Source organism: Mesocricetus auratus, unplaced genomic scaffold, assembly GCF_017639785.1.
Source record: "Mesocricetus auratus isolate SY011 unplaced genomic scaffold, BCM_Maur_2.0 Super-Scaffold_100008, whole genome shotgun sequence".
Classification (NCBI taxonomy): Eukaryota; Metazoa; Chordata; class Mammalia; order Rodentia; family Cricetidae; genus Mesocricetus; species Mesocricetus auratus.
The window spans coordinates 49,423,345-49,445,470 of NW_024429192.1; the positions used below are offsets into that span (position 1 = coordinate 49,423,345).

The window sequence follows — 22,126 nt, forward strand, 5'->3', positions numbered from 1 at the left end:
GATTATAGACTTGCAGGTCACCATATCCAAATTTTGAAATCTAGATTCTGGGGATAAAACTCAAGTTGATCCAGCTTGTTCAGCAAGTGCTGTTGCCTGTTGAGCTACCTCATGGGCTGGTTTGTTGACTCTTTAAGACACCTGGATTTAGCCTACCCTTTCGGACATGTCTCTGACTACTATTACTGTCATATGTCTGTAGATTGACAGTCCCTCAATTATGTAGTCACCATCTGTATTTTACCTTTCCTAACAGCATCTTTCACCTCTGCCTTAGATAGGGTTTCTCTTGCTGTAACCAAACACAGTGATCAAAAGATAGTTAGGAAGGAAGGGGTTTATTTGACTTACACTTCCACGTAGTAGCATAGTGCACCATTGAAGGAGGTCAGGGCAGGAACTCAAATAGGACAGGAACCTATAGGACAGAAGCCTGAAGGGCAAGAGCTGATGCAGAGGCTAGGGAGGAGTGCTGCTTACTAGCTTGCTCATCATGGCTTACTCATTCAACCTTCTTATAGAACCCGTGACTACTAGCCCAGGGATAGCACCATCCACAACAAGCTGGACCCTCCCCTATTAATCGCTAATTAAGCTGGATTTTTGGAGCAGTTTCTCTCAGGTGAGTTTCTCTCCTTTCAGATGTGTCGACATAAAACCGGCCAGAACAACCTCTCTTAAACTCATTGTTCAAATTTTACTCATACAATGCAAAACCAATCCTAGCTCACACTGCTATTTTCTATTCTGATTGTTTAGAGTACACATTTAATATTTAACCAAGTCTTGTTTCAGTAACATTTGCTTTTTTCTTTTACGTATGTGAATCTCCTTGAGGGCAGTGTGCTTTTTACAACTTCCAAAATATTGATGACATATATCAGCTAACCCTGATATAGAATGCAGGTGCTATGGCTAAATTGGGTTGTATACCTCATCATTCATATGTTAAAACTGTACCCAAACATTTTAGAATGACTGTATTCTGGTATGGGGCCTTGAAAAAGATAGTGAATTTAAAGGGAAGTCACGGGGAGTCCCTAATCCAATCTTATTAGCATCCTTATAAGAGAGACAATTTCACCCACAAAGAAACAGCAAGAGGGCAGCCATGTGCAAATCTAGGAAATCACTTGAAACAGGTGCTTCACCTGTGGCTTCCAGAGAAAACCAAGTGTGTTAGCACTTTGACCTTGGATTTCCAATCTCCATAACTGTATGAATAGTATGCTTTTAAAGCCACCTCAGTACTTTGTTACAAATGTCCTACCACGCTAATACAGAAAGTAAAGGGCTATAAGACTAATAGTTTAGAAACAATGAAGGCACAAGACCCTTGTGTTTTCCATGACTACACTCTCTTCTCTTAAACACAAGCCCTATTTCTCAACTGTTTGGCAGGATCTTTTCCTTACCCTCCCTCTTCTAAGCCTCCAGTACCACCATTGTACTCTGTCTCTATGAGACCAGTATTTATCAGGTCCCACGTATATGTGAGCATATGTACTATTTGTCTTTCTAGGCCTGATTCATTTTAATGATCTCTAGTTTCATCTACAGTATATGACAGTATTTCATTCTTTTTTTTAGTCAAATCTTTAAAAATGTTTTAAGTGTGTGTGTGTGTGTGTGTGTGTGTGTGTGTGTACATGTACCATGTGCACAGGTGCCAAGGAACTACTTGGTTTATTATGAAAGCAGAACAATTTTAATCCAAAAATCAAAGAAATCCGAGAGTGGAACTGGAATCTAGTTTCCCAGCCCCCCTCTTCTTCCAGAGCCCAGAAATTGATTGGTCATTGTATGAATTAATTTGCTAGCTTAAAACTTACAATTGGATATATGAGGTTCAAAGCCATATATATGCTGAAGATGATGATAAGGGAGTAAAAACCAGGGTAGTCACCTACAAAAGGGTGAAAATAACCATCCTGGCTAAGGTATTTTTTTATTATGTGTGCTCTCAGATGTTCTTTTGTCGTTGTTGTTTCTTTTGATTTTGTATTTGTTGGTTACTATTTTGGTCTAAAGTCAGTCAAGGTGTGTGGGTTTTTTGTTTGTTTGTTTGTTTGTTTTGTTTCTTTTCTTTCCCATTCTATTGCCAGTCCACAAACTTCCATGGTTTAGATGGGAGTTGGAGAAATGGATGTCTTGGAATTGGTACCATAGTTTTCAAACTCAGCTTCAAATCCTGAGTTCTCTCTTTGGGAAGTAAATTTTATGTCCTCCTTGGCAACTTGTAATATTCCTATCCAGACAAAGGTATTCAAAACAATGAGGGTTCTGCACACTGAAGCAAGAGAGTGATTAAAGAACTGCCACTTAGTTAGGAATGTACCAAGTGCTATCTGAGGTGAAAATAGCAATTTGTTCCTCATGGCTTGGACCTAATAGGTGGACCTTGACTAATGCTCATTTCAACACAGACTCTACATATGCTAACCACTAAGACCCAGAAACAATGATGCACACCCCCATTGCGTGGTGATGGAGTCTTAGGTTTATCTCCTATTAGCTGGGTGAACTAGTCAAAGAAGTCACTTTTTCTCAGTCTTTGAATCTCATCAAGATGAGATCCAGGCTGTCTCCAGGCCACTGAAAGCAGACAAAATAAGTCAAGAAGCTGATGAGGAAGTCAATGCTACTATTTTGGTGTAATGTACTCTGTTACAAAGTTCATCCATACCCATGTCTGATTTTGATTCTTCTTTTTCATGACTACCTTATGCTACATAAGGTAGTTCCTTCCCATAAATAAAACAGGAAAGAAAACATAAAGGTGAGGGTTGAATTGGTGAAGTACATGAAAAGAGAGAAAAACGGTCTTATCATTTGAGCCATAAACCTGTTCAGTGGTTAAAAAGAAGCTGCTGCTTCTCCTATGCATCCGGTCCTGCTGGCTCTGCTTCCTTTCTTAGCCCCCACCCCACCCCCAAGGGTTAACCTAATCCATAACCTTAATGCCTACACTGGCATTACATAAGAATAAGAAGTCATTTCTTATTCATTCTCTGCCCTCTTCTATGACTTACATACATGAAAGCTGGTTTTGAAGACTCAACTCTGACAAGGATTATCGCACAGTTAAAAGAATATTAAACCCAGAATGTGTTTTCTTTTAAGAAGAAAAATCATAAAACACAAAAATTGAGAAACAAACTGGCAGAAAAAAAAGCCCAAGTGGCTTGGATCTAAAGCAGGTCATTCTCAGAGAGAACCCCTAGGGATAATTTCTAACCATCATCGCTGGTATCATCATTACCTCTTTCTGAGATGGTCCATTTTAAGAGGTGTGTCCCTTGGTGCACTAAGCATGTATGGAGCTAGCAGTCCTGAAATATACATGATAACAAGCTGTCTTGCTGCTGCCTGTTAAGCAAGTTTATGTCTAGAAGGGATGAGGAACAATATGAGCTATTTAATTAGAGGTGCTTGTCATCACTAATGAACAACAAGGAATAATTTGGGAGGTTCTTTGTCATAAGTCACTTAGACATGTCATCAACATTTCAGAAAAGTTGTTGCCTGTTAAACTACTATGCCGTGAGAGCGGCTCTGGTGTGCCTTGTGTATATTGCATTTCATCCTATAACATGTTGGCAAGACTGCCATTAGTATTCCCACTTTACAGATGGAAAGGGCTCCCAAATCCTACAATACCAAATTTGCATACTACAAACTTACAAGTCACATATTTCCCCCCAAATTAAGGAAGGTACTAGAACAAACTGATGTAGACTTCAGGGTGTGCTTCTTCCCTCAAGACAGAACTTTCTTGTATCTATTGTGCTCAAATTGTAAAACATCACTTTCAATGTTACACAGACCTGTCATTCATGTATACTCAGCTCTCTCTCTTGGTAAAATTAGAAGAAACCACAATTGTCAAATAAGCTTGTGTGTATAAGCAAAAAAAAAAAACCCGCTATATGATTTTAGATATGGATGCTAATTCCTAGACAATAGTTATTTCCACATTCAAATGCTTAGAATGCTTAAGTGCTGTATGTGTGAGTGTGTGCAGATTGTGTATTGAAGCATAGATGACATATGCTTGTGCATATCTAAGCTTATTATATGTATGCATTTAGGTTACATAAATAAAAACAGCATTTTTGAGGAAATTGAACCTCCACGATTACCAACTGCACATAAAATCTAAATGGCAGCTATAACTTATATACCTCTAGGCTCCTCCTTGCATGTTTGTCCCTGTGGTACTGGGAAAGAGAAGAGTTGGGAAAGAGACGCAGACATTCCTCAGGCCCCTCTTCCCTAAAACGTGTTCCATCCAATCTCTCCAACTGTCTGGAATATCCTTCTCTGCCCCTACCCCATAGCCCTCCCAATGCAGTGCGAAAGTCGGTGGGTAATTGGGTCCAGATTGGAGGTGTTTAAATATTCATGAGGCTGGCAGGGGACTGGGAGGGGGTGACTGTCTAGAATGGGGGTAGGGGCTAAGGGAAGTGATTAGTCACTGAAAGCTAGTGAACATTTCTGAGAAAGGGACCCAGAGAGAAGGAAGGAAAAGATAAATTGGGTGGGGGGTGGAGAAAAGAGAAGAGAGAGAAAAGGAGAGAGGAAAGGGGAGAGAGAGAGAGAGAGAGAGAGAGAGAGAGAGAGAGAGAGAGAGAGAGAGAGAGAGAGAGAGAGAGAGAGAGAGAGAGAGAGAGAGCATGTGCGGTGAGCAATAGCTGTGGACCTTACAGTTGCTGCTAACTGCCCTGGTGTGTGTGAGGGAGAGAGAGAGGCAGAGAGAGGGAGAGGGAGGGAGGGAGGGAGAGGGAGCGCGCTAGCGCGAGAGAGCGAGTGAGCAAGCGAGCAGAAAAGAGGTGGAGAGGGGGGGAATAAGGAAGAGAGGAGGAGAGGAGAGAAGGCAGGAAGAAGGCAGGAAGACACCACCATGCTGTGCTGTATGAGAAGAACCAAACAGGTAGAGCTAAAGATTTTTTACTTCTTTCTGTTGCGAAATTGCCAGAGTACAGTATTTCCTTGTAAAAGGCAGAAAAAAATTTTTTAAACTGCCTCTGCCCTGGCATGGTGCTCTGGTTTCCTTAGCATATGGAAGCTGACGGTTGCATCCCAGCTTTATTCTTTTCTGTCTTTCATGCTCTGGTTTTGGAATGCTGATACTAATTAGGGTGAGGGTAGAGAAATATGCCGGCTTGGCTAGAAATACGATTCCTTCTCGCCTGCTAGTAAGCGCACAGCGGCTAGGTCTCTGGTTTTGAGGGTGTGGATGTAGGAAGGGGTGTGGGGACAATGTGGGCTCTATGTTCGAGATAAGAAAGCTATCCTTTATATTATGTGTGAGAAGCGTGCTTTGAGGGAATTATAATCACAGTTGAGCACTGCCTGTTCTGTGATTCATTTTTTCTCACATGTGCTGCGGAAGATACCTGATTTCGAGCTCACAGGAGCTTTAAAGGGGAGCAGGTATATGTGGGAAAATATGTGAAGATTATTTATTTGAGGAATGAATGAAACTAATTTGGGAGATTTTTTTAAAAGATAGACTTAAGGGGTCTGGGGGAAGAACTGGCTGTGCTGAGGGGAAAATCCCCTGCCTAAGATCAGAGGCGGATTGTGCGCCAGCTGGTCCGGGAAGAGGGTGGACCACGCCCCTAGGAGCTTTTAGCTTAGATGGGATGGGAAAAGCAAGCCGGTATTACCTGTTGGAAACCGGGGCTTTTCTCTTTCTCCCTTCCCGAGAGTCTTTCCTTACATTCGCAGTGACCGGAGGTGTGTTAATATCCCGGAGGAAAGCATGGTGACTCACGTTCACCAGGATGAGGGACGCGTCCAAGACCAGCTAGAATCCAAATCTCCTCTCCCCTCCCCCACTGCCGAGATTATTTTTTTTTCTCCCTTTCATTTCAAATTGCTCACTTATTTCTTGAAAGACGTCTTAGAAACTTAATTGGGGTGAAGATGAAGAAAAGTAAGGATCTTGGTATTCCGCAGTAACCCACAGCTCAGCAACAGTCTCCAAACGCAGCCTTAAGACATCCCTAAAGGCACGTTTGAGTGATTTTTGGAGAAGGTTAAGAAGAAAAATGGGTGTGGGGTCTGAGTCCCCGTGTGCCTGCGTGCTTGTGTGCCATGGTTGGGTGGGGTGGGGCGGCAGCCGTGGTTGAAGAGCCCCTCTGCAAACTGATTGCTTTAGGGGTGGGGTGCAAGAGAGGAGAATTTGCTATTATTCTTGTGCAAGTATTGGAAATTGGGCAATTTGTTAAACAGTCCCTGAATCCAAAGGGGGTGGAGGAGAATGCAGAGGAAACAGCCATTCAGCCTGGCCACATGTAGCCAGCGCCCTGGAAGGAGGGGTGGGGAGTGGTGATGAAGAAAGCAGAGGGAAAGAGGTACATGCAGAATGTCCAAGTAGTTAGAGGAGAAGCACGCCCCAAACAAACAACAAACAATCAGACACATAGCAAATAAATGTAGATACTTGGTTGGGAAGGGATGCACGAAGCAAAGTCTGTCAAGGCGGGGCAGGGGCTGCTGCTGGCTGTGTTCCTCTAACTGCTCTTGGTTCCACAAACTGACACTTCCATCGGAACACTTGTAAAACATTTATTCCCATGTCTTCCTTCATTTTAATATATAAATGTAACAGCTACAGGTGCGAGGGTTAAACACACCCTCAAAAGGGGGGGTTGTCTAAGATGACTGCACTGGCCAGCTGGTGAAATAAAATTTAGGAAGGTGGAGCCTTAAGGAAACCAAATCTATTCATTTTAAAGGCTTGAATTTTGGGGGGGAAGTGTGCTGCCTGGCAGCTTGTTCCCACCCTATTTTTATGCATGGGAGTATGGGAGTATCCACACATCTCCTTCAGTAAAGGGAACCAAGCATGGTTTTTAGACAGGGAGTTGGGGCTAAAGGAATTCCCTCCCCAAATGAGAACAGCTGCTTTCACTGGCTCCATCTCACTGACAGCCTGGAGCACTCACTCTGATGTGCAAAGTGATGAAGACGAATTGTGTGTTTAGGGACCTGTAGGAATTTGCATGTAAATGTGTATAGTACATGCATACTTCCCATGCAACCATAACGCATGTGCTCTGTATGGAGTCCACATGTCTGCCTGTGTCTTAGTATCACTGATGCAAAGGAGAAAATGGTCCTTTTTGCCTACACGTTTGATAAATAGGTTCTGGGGCATGAAATGGTTATTTTCCCTATGTAATAACGTTATGTGTCATCTGCATATGTCAGTATTTAAGATATCATTAAAGCAGACAGACGGAAACGGTGTGTTCAGGGCGTGGGCTCATGTTACACTGACTGACATTTATATAGTGTGGATACTTAAGTCTCATGTGGTTCTCCTCTCATGGGTGAAGTGATCCTCTCTCATTCCACCAAGAATTTAAGGGTTTCATTTATTCTTCTGGAAAGTGTTTACCCTTCTAGTTATTAGCAGGGACTAAAACCAGGGTACAAACCTGCAAAGGTCTAACTGTGCCACACCCATGAAATCCAGCAGCAATGTGGGAGGGGGACTGGAGGGCTTGCACTTCCTTCCTCTTCCACTTGAGCAGCACTAGCAAGCAGCCTTAGATATTTCTAAGTTGTAATACATTGTCAGTGGGTGAGAAGAACACATAAACGATCTCTATTAGCTATTACTTACCACAGTAGATTATTAAAGGAGAATGAGAGAGAGAGAGAGAGAGAGAGAGAGAGAGAGAGAGAGAGAGAGAGAGAGAGAGAGAGAGAGAGACATGACTACATAGGAGGAGGCAAAAGAGTATTAAAATAAAAGAATCCTGGAGATTTTATTGGCTCATGGTTTTCAAATATCTTGGGGCTTCTTTAAATAGCTCAATTACCATGCATATTGCAGACAATTAAAAACTTGCAAGGTGTGATACTCTACAGAGCAAAAAAACCAATGAGATGTTTCCTTTGTTTAAAAATAATGACTTTATTTTCTAGCTGAAGTGTAAAACTTACCCTGCAAGCAAGCAGATCAGGGTCCCCAACCTTTACCCTGCTAGCATGTGCATTTTCCCCCACATGACAAATAAGTCCTATCTTTGAAAGACTGATTCATGGTTTAGAATTTCAGCCTTGCTGTTCCCTCACCCTAAGTGGATCAGGAGGTGTGGAAGGGTACATCTCTGTGCTGGGTGGGGGAACATTCTTTCTAGTAAGACATTGGATTCCTGTTCAGTCTCTCTGAGCCACACCCAGCGTCATCCAGGGACTTGCCAATTGATTCAATAGAGGTGTTCTACTTAATATAATTGAAGCTGTTCAATTTCTTTTTTAAATCATAGCATTTTCCACATATTTCCAAAATTAAACAGAAGAAATTATTTGGAAGGGTTTTGTTTTTTTGTTTTTTTTTCTTCAAAATCATCTGGACTTCCAGAGAACCTTCCACAGTTTGTGGTAAATTTAGAAATGCGTTCATTTCTGATTATTAAAGTTAAACTAAGGTACATGCACAATGAATCCCGATCCTCATGCTAAGGGAATCCTTTGAATGTCACCTGGGTCCTGCCCACCCTACTGCTGTGAGCTATGCTGAGGCAACTGGGAATAAGAAAACACAGGGTTAATTTTCCTTCTTGCTGAGCTGGTAAAACTGCAGAAACCTCCTTTGATGTGGCAATGTTAAGGGCAAAGCTCCTGCTCACCAAAAGGGAGGGTGGCCTAGGGTCTTCTGCTTCTGTCATAGTGAAATTGCTAGTGACATGCCTGGGGCAGAATTAATCCACAGACTTCAGAGTTTTACTTGGTCCCATAGGGACGGGGTGGAAGGCTCCCAGGCAATAATGGAGCTCTGTGTTAACTCATTGTATTCCCACTCCACCCCGCCCCTCCCCACACTGGTCATACTGATTTTAAGATACATCAAAAATCTTCCTCTGTAAACGGCTTAAGAAATGCATCTCAAGAGGAGCCTCTCAAAGTTTCATCAAGGGAAGGTACAGCATTTAACCCATTCACTTCTCTGTTGATTCCAAGAGAGTATCACTTGAAAAAAAATGGGTGATTACACTCTTGAGATTTGAAGTGTAGACAGGTTGTCTCTGTGCCACTGACTTGAAAGCTTCATAGAAGCCTCTGGAGAGCACTATGCTGGGAGTCCCTAGTTTCTGCCACTTACAGACTCAGTGACCTTAAATGGATCACATCACCCAGGCTTTTAGTTTCTTCTTGTCATGGGAATGGAAGAAGAAGCTCTCCAACCAAAGAATTAAACAAACAGCTCCATCCCATTTACCTTAAATGATTTCATAAGGATTTTCTCTAATCTGGACAGGGCAGCCACGCCCCCCCCCACAATTGTGTGGATACTACTTTTTTTTTCATTAGAGATGTTACTTTTGGTCACACTGAGTGCTCTCCCTGGATTCTTGATCTCTCTTCTGTGTTTTCTCCAGATCTTCACTCACTCCTGCTCCATTCTCTTGAGATTTCCTCAGTTTGTATTGCTTCAGCTGGTTTCCCAGTGGTCTGTAGCTGTGCCTTGTCTCCTCTGTTTGCAGAGTCCCCTGAATGCATTCCTATCTCCACAGTGCTCCATCTCACTCTCCTTTCAGAACAAAGTTTCTAGGAGCATTCCATGCCCATGCTCCCCTCTGTCACTCATCATTTTCTATTCTCCTACTTTAAAGAGGCCTCTGTTCCCATGATTCCAACTGACAGAGCGTGCCATTTCCGGTGATCCAATAGTCTGCATCTTACTTGTTTCCCATTGCTCTGCCTTCTCACTCTCTTTCCTTGCTAATTCTCCCAACCCCCCTTATCCTCAAACAGGACATTTTAAAACTCTTGATGCCTACTTTTACTCTTCTGCCACCCAAGGCCAATAACTTCCCATCTGTACTCTTGGTTATTTTCTCCTGTCTTTCCCTTCCTTAATTCCAGATAAACACATCCACATTCAGAGCTTCAGTCCCATCATGCTATTTCCAGATGTGCATTCTAACCTCTTCATCTATAGGTACCTTGAAGCTTTTCCAAGACACCCCAGCTTCTCCGTTTGTTTTGTGTCAAGGTCCTCTGTTTTGGGCCTCCTTGGACTTCTTACTCCATTGCTCTAGTACTGTCCATCCATCTTCAGAACTCTAGAATCCTAGGCAGCTAAAAAAGATTTTGAATATATTCTTTACTTTTCAACACTTACCTGCTTGTATACATAACCTGGCCCAGTCTTTTCATTACCTTTTATCTGGCCAAGGGCAATAGCTGCCTATATGGACCCCCAGTTCCACACTTTCTCTTCTCATTCTCCTTCCAAACAACAGCAAAATTATCTTTAGCTGATGTAAATCTGGTTATACTAATTTCCTCATTAAAATTCTATAATGTCTCCCTGCTCTCTATAAACCATTAAACAACCCTTCAGGATGCATGGCATAATCTAGTATTGCCTGTCTTCATGGAGCAACACTTAAATACTTCCTCCTTCTCATACCCTACTCTTTTGCTCACTTTACAGTTTTTTCCTTAGCTGGAAAATTTCCATTTCCCTCACAAGAGTTAGCTCTTCAAATCCATTTTTCTATTAATGAGTTTTCTTCTACTATTGTTATAATCATATTGCATTTTGAACTATAGCTATTACCATTATATATATATGTATATATATATATCCACACTGAGCTTGTGAAAAATGATTCTTACTGATTATCATACTGTCTAGTTCATAGGTGAATACGTTGAATTAAGAATGATCTGCTTGCCAAATTCATATGGAACCAGATATTCAGTCTTGTCACAAGTTGTGGCATATTTAAATGTACAGAATGACATTGAGGGGATGTAATTAGGGATGGAGGACTCATCACGATGGGACTCAGAAGAGAGGTTTTGAAACCAAGACTGCCCTTGTGTATCTATTGAGAGCTGACTGGTTGCTCCACTCAGTGCTGTTGGTCTTTGCAACAAGGTGGCTGTGGTTGAAGTTACAATTAAATGGGCAGATTTTAAAGGAGCTATTGGTATGAAATTTTAAAATGGAATTCATCCTCATTGACTATTGCTACAAACTTATGGATATGATAACTGTTTTTTTTAATGCAAGCAGACACCAAAGTTAACCCATTTGTACACTGCATTTCTCCAAACTGCCATAGCTGGAACTCTCTGGAGACTTCCTTTCCATATCCACCATCCCTAGCACCCCACACACCCATCCCATCCCATCCTCAGAGATGAAGAATCTCAGTCTAGATATGGCTACTAAATTCTTGCAGCTCCATGTGGCCTTTCTTTGGAGCTTGGTGTACTCATGATCTTTGCTTTGTCCTACAACTACCATTAAGAGCTTCATGTCCATCTTCTGATACTCACAGTTGGTTTATTCCCTTAACATGTAGTGCTGGCCTATGTGGAAGAGGATGAGATCAAGAACAAATTTTATTTACATTTTAACTTTTTCTTTCCCCCAAAGTATCTCTAAAAGTAATCTTTTAAACTTGTGTTAAATATACAGAAATCAGGTCATTGAATTTTTGCCAGTTTTGAATAGACTTCAAGGTCTGGGATCTTAGTGCAAGCCTATGGCATCTGGTGTGGAGAAGACTGCAACCACATATTTTTATGACTTCAAATAATGTAAACCCACTAACTTAGTTAGGATGTCTTTGAAAGAAGAAGCAAAATAAAAATATTTGTAGGTGAAGTGTGTGTTTCGTTGTCAAAGTTAGATGGCATTTCTCAATCCTGATGTCCGTGTCCTATATCCTACTTAATGCTGTACACATCTCTGGTTCAGGGTTTTCTTCTCCTGTTCTCCTTCCCTCCAATGCAAGTGAAGTTTTTCAGATTAGTACACCTGTTTCAGGCTATGGGAAAAGAACATTAAGAAAAAGTGTATCTTGCTCAACTTTCCAATACAGGTTTTAGGCAAATCAGGCACTTTAAGGTATGCCTAGCACAGAGTGAACTCTCAATAAATATTTACTCGAGGGGATGTGTGTAGGGATAGAGGACTCATCATGATGGAACCTGAGAAGAGAGGTTTTGAAACCAAGACTGTCCTTGTATACCTATTCAGAGCTGACTCCACTCAATGCTATTGGTCTTTGCAGCAGGGTGGTTGTGGTCAAAGTTACAATTATCTGTCTTATTTGTTTAAAGTGGCACACTGACAGTCATTTTGGGTTCAGTGTGGGACTGTGAATTTCTACATTTCCAATCCTTAATTATTTACAAATCTTGCTTTCTTAGATATTGTTTGTTTAATGTCCTATTCCATGTCTTTGTAGTGGAATAAATCCCTCCCCTGGGTTCTAGACCTGGCTCTGCTAATTGCTTGTCCTGCGATCTTAGGTAAGTAACTTAGTATCTCTGAGCCTCAGTTTATTCATCTGTATTATGGGCATAATAAAGGCCTACAAATCCTGACTCACTGTCTTTACCAGGTTGGTAGGAGGCTCAAATAAAATGATGAAAAATAAAAATATTTTGTAAACAATGCCTTTTTGATCCTCAAAGTGTTCATGGTGCTACACAAACAAGAAGTACTATTGCTGTCTGCACTGAAAATATGTATTCTCCATATCCCCCTCCTATTCTCTACTAAGTAACTTTGCCACACTGATGGATGAGAGCGTAGCATATCTTTATCATTCCCTTTGAAAACTTGAGTGACAGAATTCAGATAAGCACACACTTAAATTGTCCTTAGCTCCAAAATGTCAGCCACATGAGAAATTACCACTGTTTTCCTGTATATCTTCTTTTTGTCTTCACATTCCAATTTCATCTCTGTTTGCCTCCACACCCTCACCCTACCCTTTACCTCCAAAGAGGCTTCCGAGTATTCTCAGACATGCTGTGCTCACATCTATCACAGGAGGGCCCCATCAGGCAGAAGAGGGTAGAGGGAAGGTAGGGCCACTCTGGAGTCTGAAAATGGAGCTGCAGCCTGGTTGGAGACCTAGAAGATTACCACCTGGCATCGTTTCCACAGAAGTTTCAGGGATCTTCGGCGCATCACTAAGAAACTTTGATCAGGAGAGTATGGAATCCCAAACCTTTTGAAAATCAACTGTGAATGCCATAAGTAATCTCCCAAGTCTGCAGCTCTCTACAAAGGACATTGCAGCTCCCTTGGGTCATTGGTTAGGACTGGGATAAATTACCAATTTAACATAACTAAATTTGTCACCTTTTTACACAAAGCAAAGGAATTCTGCAATACCCACCCCACAAGAAAGTGAGCTTTATATGCATAGAAAGTATTGGAATTTTTGTAAAATATAAGAGCAGATCATATTAGTGAAAAGATTCTGTCTTTCATAGAAGCCAACCACCTAACATGAGAAAGTAAGTATCATACATTTTACGAAAACTAGTTTTACATAAAAGATCCCATAAAGGCTTGTAATAGAAAGTATATTAATTATATCCAGGTATAAGTTGCTATTCAGAAGAAAGTATTTTTTACAATTATATTTATAGTTTGCTAGTGATCAATATCATCTTTAATCTCTCTTCTGTATCTAGAGTTATCAGATTCTTGATTAGGTGTAAGTATCACAATCTGACTTTAAGTATCCATGAAAAAAATCCCTTGAAAGAAATCTAGAAATCCTATAGGTTTAAAAAACGTCCAAGCCTAAAACAACCAAGGCAGATGTGGGAACTTTAACAGCAAAGACTCACTCATGAGCCCTCTCTCAGGGCTTCATTAAAACAGCTCAGTTCCCAGCACCCCAACTTCTCTTCCTTTTTATAAGTGGATGAGGATAAAAGAAATTAAAGAAGAAATAGGAGGGGGGATGGAGAGGGAGGGAGGGAGGGAAGAAGTGAGGTTGGATGGGAGGGAGGGAAGAAGTGAGGGTGGGTGGAAGGGAGGGAGGGAGGTAGAGAGTGTATTTTATTGGTCTTACTTGGATCACTTACTGCCATTTGAACAATTCTCTCTGATTGTAAGAAAACCTAAGTCACCATAGTTTCTGGAAGTTCATGCCTGTAAGTCTAAGGAGACAGTCAATAGATAGTCAATGCTGAGAAAGAGGCTCTGCATATATTTCCACATGCCTATCATAGTGCAGCTACCTGGGTTCAGACGAATTTGCCTCAAATGTGCCAGGTCATTGCATTTTTCTTCGGGTTGCTTTTCAGTTTTGCCTCTTCACTTATTCATACTGTCTCCTTTTCTGTTGCTGTGATGCAGTCCCCTGTCAAAAAGCAACTTAGGGAGTAAAGGGTGTCCTTTGAGTTATGGTTCCAGGGGGATAGAGTAAAAACTGATGGGGAAAAGGATGGTGACAGGAACAGAAGCCTGACATTTGCATCCACACAAGCAGCAAAGAGAGAGAAAATTCCCTGTGATGCATTTCTGCCAGCAAAGACTCAGGTCTTAAAGATTGTGCAACTTCCTCAAACAACACCAGCTAGGGACCAAGTACTAAATACATGGATCTATGGGCAATATTTCCCATTCACACACAATACCCTTAGTAGAGTTCTAAAAGGAAGCACTTATCTCACAGATTACTGATTTTATACACCTGATAAAGGTTAGAGCCAATCTCTATACCTAAATAGTAGATTTCCACTGCCTTGTACAAGTATACAACTAACAAGTACCTAGACTCTAAAAGGAATTCTAGTTTCCATATATTCTTGTTAACTTGGCATGACATAATTTGTTCTAACTTTTCTTTTTAGTTTATAGAATCAGCTTCTGCCCAAAGATTGGGCAATAATGGGTGTAAAACAGATCTACTCAGTTTTTATCAGAGAAGCACTACTCCTTCATATTAGTCATCTCATTTTGAATGTTCTTGAATTAATTCCAGCAATCATCACCATATTTATCTATTTTTAGCAAATTGGCACTTTCTAAAATATTGAGCTGTTGTCTCCATATGCACTAGTTTGCTCTAAATGTAGAATGTTGGTAATTAGCCTCACATCCATTATTTGTAATTCCTGTTCCAATAACTATTCAAAATGTTGTTTTTAAATGGAAATTGGAAAAACCCTAATATCTTTCCAGTAATGACTGCATAAAAGAGCTAGATGAGGCAAAGACAAAAATAAGTGGCACGAACTCCAAAGGTTAAATAAACTCAGGAATCAGTTGCTTTTAAAAGGGATTTTAAGAACATCTTAACCTAACTGATCTAGATACTAAGCTCTTTTACTTAGTGTGTGTGCGTGTGTGTGTGTGTGTGTGTGTGTGTGTGTGTGTGTGCGATACGTTGATATATACCTATAAATCCACTTAAAATAATAAAAGGTGAACCAATAAAAATCAAATTTCCTTAATGTGAGCTTTTCAGATACTGTAAATATTTTCCTTTTGTTTGTCTTCATCTCAGATTATGCCAACCAAACTTAGATTTTTCCTATATTAGATCTCTGACTCTTCTATTCTTGGCAATATGTTTTTAGATATACCAATGCTTTCCTGGTTTCTCAGGTCTTAACATAGAAATAGCTACTTATTTTCCTTACTTTATGAAGCCATAGCATCCTTTGCTGAATGCTGTTTGTAGTGTCTTCCATATCTGTTCATCCAAACTTCTAAAATTTTTTCTCAGTGGGTATGCAGAAGAGGGCCATGTCATAGATTTCCAGGGCTCTAATGGCTACAACAATCTATAATGAATTAAGTTTCTTGGTACATTAATAGAATAACAGTTACATACCATCCTCAGAAGAGAAGAAAGTACTTTTTATGCTATGTGGTTCAAAAAAGAAACAAGTGATAAAATTCATAATCACCAAAATTCCTTGTTTTCATTACAGCCTGTGCTTACTGGCTGCTACTTAATTTTACATTTAATTCACCTTTCCCCAGAATTCCAATGGTTTTCTTTTATTTAGAGAGTTAATTATAATTTAGTTATTTGGTGGTTTTTTTTCCAAGATTCCCCAAAATTTGATACCTGTCCAGTAGTCTTACCTTCTCTTCTACTGAGGCTTACATTAACCTGGCTTGTGAATTTAAACAAATTTAGTCTATATGGATTATTGTCCCCTTTCAAGTAAAATGAAAAAGTAGAACAAAGCTGTTTCTAAGGCTTCTGGAATTATAAAATATACATTTGGTAGAAAAAAATTAACCTTTTCTTGGGCACTCTGCCTCATTGCACTTAGTGTAAATTTAAGTACTATTTGTCCTTTGCTCCTTTTCATTGTCTCTATCACTCTTTGGAAAGCATTTTTTTCATAATTTACTCTCTTCCAACCCTCCTTCCCCAGTGGGGTTTCCTCACTTGCAATGGTTTTACCTACTCTTATGGTTCTCCACGACCATGGCTCCCCTCAGAATCTCCTGTAGAGTGTGTGAAATCACCCTTGCCATTCCCTAAGCAGAGCCTTGCCCAATCACCACAGATGTTTATTTGTACATGATTCTTATAACTCACTCACAAACTCTTTGAAGTTAGGAATCCAGGTCATCATCTGGCTCAAGAAACATTGATTGAAATATTGGTTGATATATACTCTGTGATGAACTCTAAAGCACACTTGAAGATATTGCACAAGACAAATAGAAGTTCCAGTAGAGAGCCCCAGAAAGACAAACAGGACGATCTTGTCTGACCTCTTTAGATTATTCAAAATTATGAACAATGCCTCCCTTCCAGAATATACATTCTTCCATAATATACATTTCTGCTGGCATTTCCCTCTGTTTTTTTTTTGTTTGTTTGTTTGCATGTCATGTATCCAGTTTTGCATTGGAATCTTCTCCTCCTCCTCCTTCTTTTCTAAAGACTTAGTATTACTAAGGCTTTTGTCATTATTACGACTTAGTGCAGGGCACATGAGTGATTTCATTGGCTGCATCCCTCGGGTTAGTGAACCTCAGCCTGGAGAACTCCAGGCTCTCTGGCCAAATTTACTTTGTAGAAGTTTGCATATAAGTGTCCATTGGAATAAGTCTTGAACTCTTAACTAAACCTCTTTCTCATTTAGTCATATAATTCATAAATTGGACAATGAAGTCTTCCCCATGGTCTTTGTTTCATCATTAAATGTTTGTGGGTATCCCTAGTTTCTATGAAAACAACAACAAATAAATAACAAAAAAAAATCCTGCTGCCCTTGATTCTATTTCCTACCCCTAATATCTTTTACTTTTCTCTGTAATTCTTCTTTGATTATCTCTAATGCAATCGTCTGTAGTAGAAACCAAAATTAGGCTGCTTTTTAGTTGCCCTTCTTCTGCTCTCAATACATCAAAAAGCATTCTTTCAGAAGCTCCCAAAGAGTCCCCCAAAATGTGTGTTTCCTCTCTACCTACAATCACAACCAAATGTACAATTACTAAGGCCTTTGAACTGATACATATACAGACCTTATCTTCCTTTCTGGCTTCTCAGATTCATTCTCATCTTGGTTTATAAAACATTTATCAAGTGTGTGGTTTCTATCCAAGTTGTTTGCATATGTCATTTTCTGGGCCAAGAATTCTCTTTCCGCTCTTTACTGAAAGGGTTATTTTCATCTAAGCAAATGTCTGAATTACTTTTGACACAACACATTTCTTCTGTTTTGAAGGTTGCTCACAATCTGAATCAGAAGTAATATATGTTAACTTACTTGCCCCAAATTATCTCTTCAAACTTCCAAGCCATCCAATTTTTTGTTTGTTTTGTTTTTTGAGACAGGGTTTCTCTGTGTCTTTGGAGGCTGTCCTGTAACTGGCTCTTATAGACCAGGCTGGTCTCGAACTCACAGAGACCTGCCTGCCTCGGCCTCCCTGAGTGCTGAGATTAAAGGCGTGTGCCGCTACCGCCTGGCGGCCATCCAATTTTTATCCCAGACTTCAGACTTTATTGCAATCCCATGGTCTCAAAGAATGGCATACATCATTTCACCATTTCCTTCTTCCTTCCTAAATACTCTGTTTTTCTGATTAGAGCCTTCCTTCCACTCTTTACCTGCATAACACAGTTCTGGCTACTCAACTGTGATTAGCCGCTCTCTGGATGCTACTTTAACATCCAATCCAGTTATTTACCTCTGAACTAGGAGTTCTTTTAGGGCAGGAGTTGTGCTTCATTTTCTAGCAATGTATAGCTTTAGCCATCAAATAGTAATTGTGTTAATAGCCCATACAAATCAACAAATAGTGTTTAATGAATACTACATGATGGCAAAATTTGGTTAGGATTAAGACGAAGGTTGCCAAACTTCCACTGATCAATCATAGACACTGCCCAATTCTGGCACAGTCTATAATAGGGCACCTAATAGATATCTCACACAGGGCTAAGACCACACAGTCCTGGATTTCATCCAAGAAGTGCCAGCTGGCTGCTTCAGCAACTAACTGTCACCATTTTGTAGAGAGATTCCTTATTGGGATCATGAATACAGCAATACTGACACTATCAACCACTATCTTGTTACAGGTGCATAGTTACTTTGAAATGTACAGCTTTGCTTTCTCAGTCAATAGTTCTCTCTCCTAAACCAAGTCATGAACATTCAGCCCATTCATAAGACATGTAAAACTATTAAGTTTGGCATTGCGCCTACAGGATTCCTAATTCAACTTCCTGTTTATTATATGACCTATAGTTGCATATATATGTATATATGTGTGTGTGTATTCCAGTCTTTAATTTCTCCTTAGAAAAATTATATACAACAATACTTAGTTACTATTGTTTTTCTTGGCCTTCATCTACTGTGGAGGCAAATCTCTGATACTGCTGTAATCATCCCCAAATTAACTGACATAAGTGAAGGCACTAATAGATTTCATTGGGGTAGGTAAGGATGGGTATACCAATGGTCAGGAAGCAGATGACACAATGATAAGAGTTCTGGGAAGTGGGACCAAGTTTCTTCATTGAATTCTGGTGAGGAGAAACATTCCTTTTTCTTTGTAAAAATCAGTTCTAAGAATCACAAAGGGAGATGAATGGCCCACAAACACTACGAAACTAGGTCATTTTTTAACTAAAAAGCTAACTGACATAGAGAACAAATCTTTTATATTTTTTTGCATGGGAAAGTAATACTTGTTAAGAATTATCCCATCAGGAACCAATGCTGGAAATTTCAAACCAATAACTATGAAGTTAGAAAACTTCAAACCAATCACTTTTGGAATATGTAGCACATGGAAGTCAAATTTGGCAAGAGCCAAAAGATTTTGATTTTCATGTTCAGAGAGCCAATGATTACAGGAAAAGCAATATAAAGTCGATTTAAGCTGAAAAAAACTGAGTCACCTTTCTCAGTTGTGCATTTTTATTTTGGTAATTGTGTGGGAGGTGGAGAAGATGCTTTTTGGGTTGCTGAGAAAGTAGATTAGAAAGACATTCAGGATTAGAGGAATTTTTTTGGTGTGGTATGGCAAAACCTGAGACCAACCAGTCGGGGATCAAACCACAAAGAGCTGTTTACAGAAGAAAGACTTTTTTCCCATCCCAGTGATCAACCCTACATTTGTCTACTTCCAGTCTTCACAGATCAACCCTTTAGATAATTTTCACAACAAAACTCTTTAGGGGAATGTAAAACTACTACCAAATAAAGGCTCTGGACTCCTCAACTGATATTTGCCTTGATAGGCATACCACAGGGTCAGGCAGCAGATGGTATCTTTTTATAAGGATTTTCAGAAGGCTAGTGTCTGGATTTAGAGTTTTATATGTACATATATGCATTGTATGGAGTTCGGTGGACACATAATTGGTTAACAAAGGAAAGAGAGATTAATGCTACTGACCGAAATTTTGTACATTCTGGGCTATCAACACTCTTTAGGACAAAATGCATTGGTTGTTGGAGTGTGGAAATCAGAGGCATAACTTGTATAACTTGTAGGTGTGGCCAACATGAAAGAAGACTAACCAAGTCTTCAGCTCAGGCTGGAGATTAGCCACTTCTAGGAAGCTGGGCACTGGCAAGACTAGATTTACTTACTTTTACCCACTTTTACACTTCAGCCAATTATGCAGAGATGCAATGCCCTTTACACATATCCTCAGTGGTTGTGTCACATAATCCTGCGGCTGTGCTACTGATGGGTCCCTGGCCTATCCAGTTGGCCTCTCCTTCATTGTGTTCCCCTAGATCACTTTTTTCTTGGTCCCTGCCTGTGTTTTGAACCTATTTCATTGACCTTCACATCCATAGTTTGAACTCCAGTATTATCCTAATCCAAGCTAGGTTATATAGTCTGCACAAGAATCTCACAGACACAACATTGTGTCCAGAAATCAGGCCTGAAGTTATGTTTTTTTTAAAACCTGGTTGATTTTGATCCTGCTGGGGCTTTGGTTCTGGGTGCTCCATCTATTTGAAAGGTTTGTTTATGACATGGATTCATGATTAGCTACCCTACTTCCTTGAACATCTCAGCTGTTCCATCTCATCAAAGAAACTTTTTCTCATTCATTTATATAAAAAACAGCCCATGACATGCAACCCTCACCTGATGCCTTTCGTGTGCTTTCATTTTTATCTGTAGCTATGGCTCCAACCCTAGGTGCTAATTTGTTATAACCTGCACACCCAGTGGGATGTGAACTGTAGGCAGGTTCTGTGACTCTGCTAGTGATATATATTTGCTATAACCTATTACAGTCCCTGACATATAGGAATTACTTAAGAATGGAGGGATGCCTTGCTCAGCCTTATTAATGCAGGGGGGAGGGTCTTTGTCCTGCCTCAACTTGATATGTTTGACTTTGTCGACTCCCCAAGGAAGGCCTTACCCCCCTCTGAGGAGTGGATGGGGGATGGAAAGGGGGAGGTGGGGAGTAGGAGAAGGGGAAGGAAGAGGAACAGGAGTGGGTATGTAAAATAAAAATAATTTTTTAAATAAAAAGAAATGTATATTTAATGTTGAAATACAGGCATTTAAATTCTGCTGAGACATAATAAAAATAAGCTGAGAAATAAAATCAATGGAGAATTCATTCTCCCTCTCCCCATGTCATTCCTGACTCTTGTCCCTTCATCTTGACTAACAGCATCTCAGATGTTTTAATCTAACTGTCAGTGTGAGATATACTATCAAGTGCATCTCCAAAAAGGACTGAAAGAAAACTTTGGTTCTACCTACCACTATAAAATGTCTATTTATATCTTCTTTTACATCTTAATTGTTTAAATATTTGGGGAGTGTTTTCTTGCTGTGATAAATTTATGCTCATTAAATTGTCAAATGTGACTGTATTATTTATTTATTTACTGCATGCACTGCTGGGGAACTGCTTGCTTTTGCCACTGGCACCATCTGGCTTTGACTGATTATTACATTTTGTCTGATAGTCTCAGGGCAGGACTTTCAGGGTGATGAATGGGTATAAGTAGGAGGAGATCAGTCAGTGGTTGAGGAAGGTTAACGAACCTGGAGCAGTGAGTCTGACACCATGAGGCATCTTAAGCACTAAGATTAAGTATCCACCAATGTCCCATTTGCATTCTGGGTTAATCTTCAAAGAGTGAACATGGCAACACATACTCAAGATAAAACTAGCAAGATATTCCAGAACAGATTTAAATCTCAAAGCAGAGACAAATCCTTGGGGTTACTGACTGTGTTGTGATTGTAGTTGTGATTGCCACTAGAATTTCATATGCTTCTTAACATCCATGACTTATAAGTGGGGATTATTTTTTAAGTGACCCTTACAGGACATTTAAACTACTGTGAGAGATGTAGGAGAACTGAAAGAGAAAGTGTGTGGCGGAACAGGAAGAATGGCAGGCACAGTTCCGTGACTGTAACAATGTGATCGCACATCACTGGGTGCCTCTCACTTGAGGTGGAAGTTGGGTGATGGTTCTGTTAATGTGGGGTGTCTTCAGCATGTCTGTGGTAGGAAAGATACAGAAGTTATTTAATCTTTCATCTTTCTTCAGAGAGAGAAATATCTTTAAAGCATATGTATGGTTAGCTCCAATATATTCCAGCATTTTAATACTTCCATTGTTCTCTAAGTAAGAAAAGATTTTAGAAGCTACGTTATCTGTGAATCATTCATTTATTCATTAGGAAATGTTTCTTAAATACCCAGTATAAAGGATGGCAACTAAAGTCATTCTATTGAAATAGTTAGATACAGGGATCAGAACAGTGTTTGAATGCAAGTGCTAAAGAGCTAATTATTGTTGTTATTATTATTAATAGTAGTGGCAGTAGTTTTGTTTTTTGAGATAAAGTTTG

The 22,126-nt window shown here is 40.0% G+C and overlaps 1 protein-coding gene across 1 annotated transcript in view; it reads left to right on the forward strand.

Moving 5' to 3' along the window:
• The first annotated feature begins 4,795 nt into the window (after window positions 1–4,795).
• The window catches only part of Gap43 (growth associated protein 43), an 88,170-nt gene continuing 70,839 nt past the window's right edge, over window positions 4,796–22,126 (forward strand). Inside the window, exon 1 of the mRNA XM_005074736.4 lies at window positions 4,796–4,933. Within this exon, the coding sequence (XP_005074793.1) occupies window positions 4,904–4,933 (30 nt within the window). The 5' untranslated portion in view covers window positions 4,796–4,903. The remainder of the gene's footprint in view (window positions 4,934–22,126) is intronic.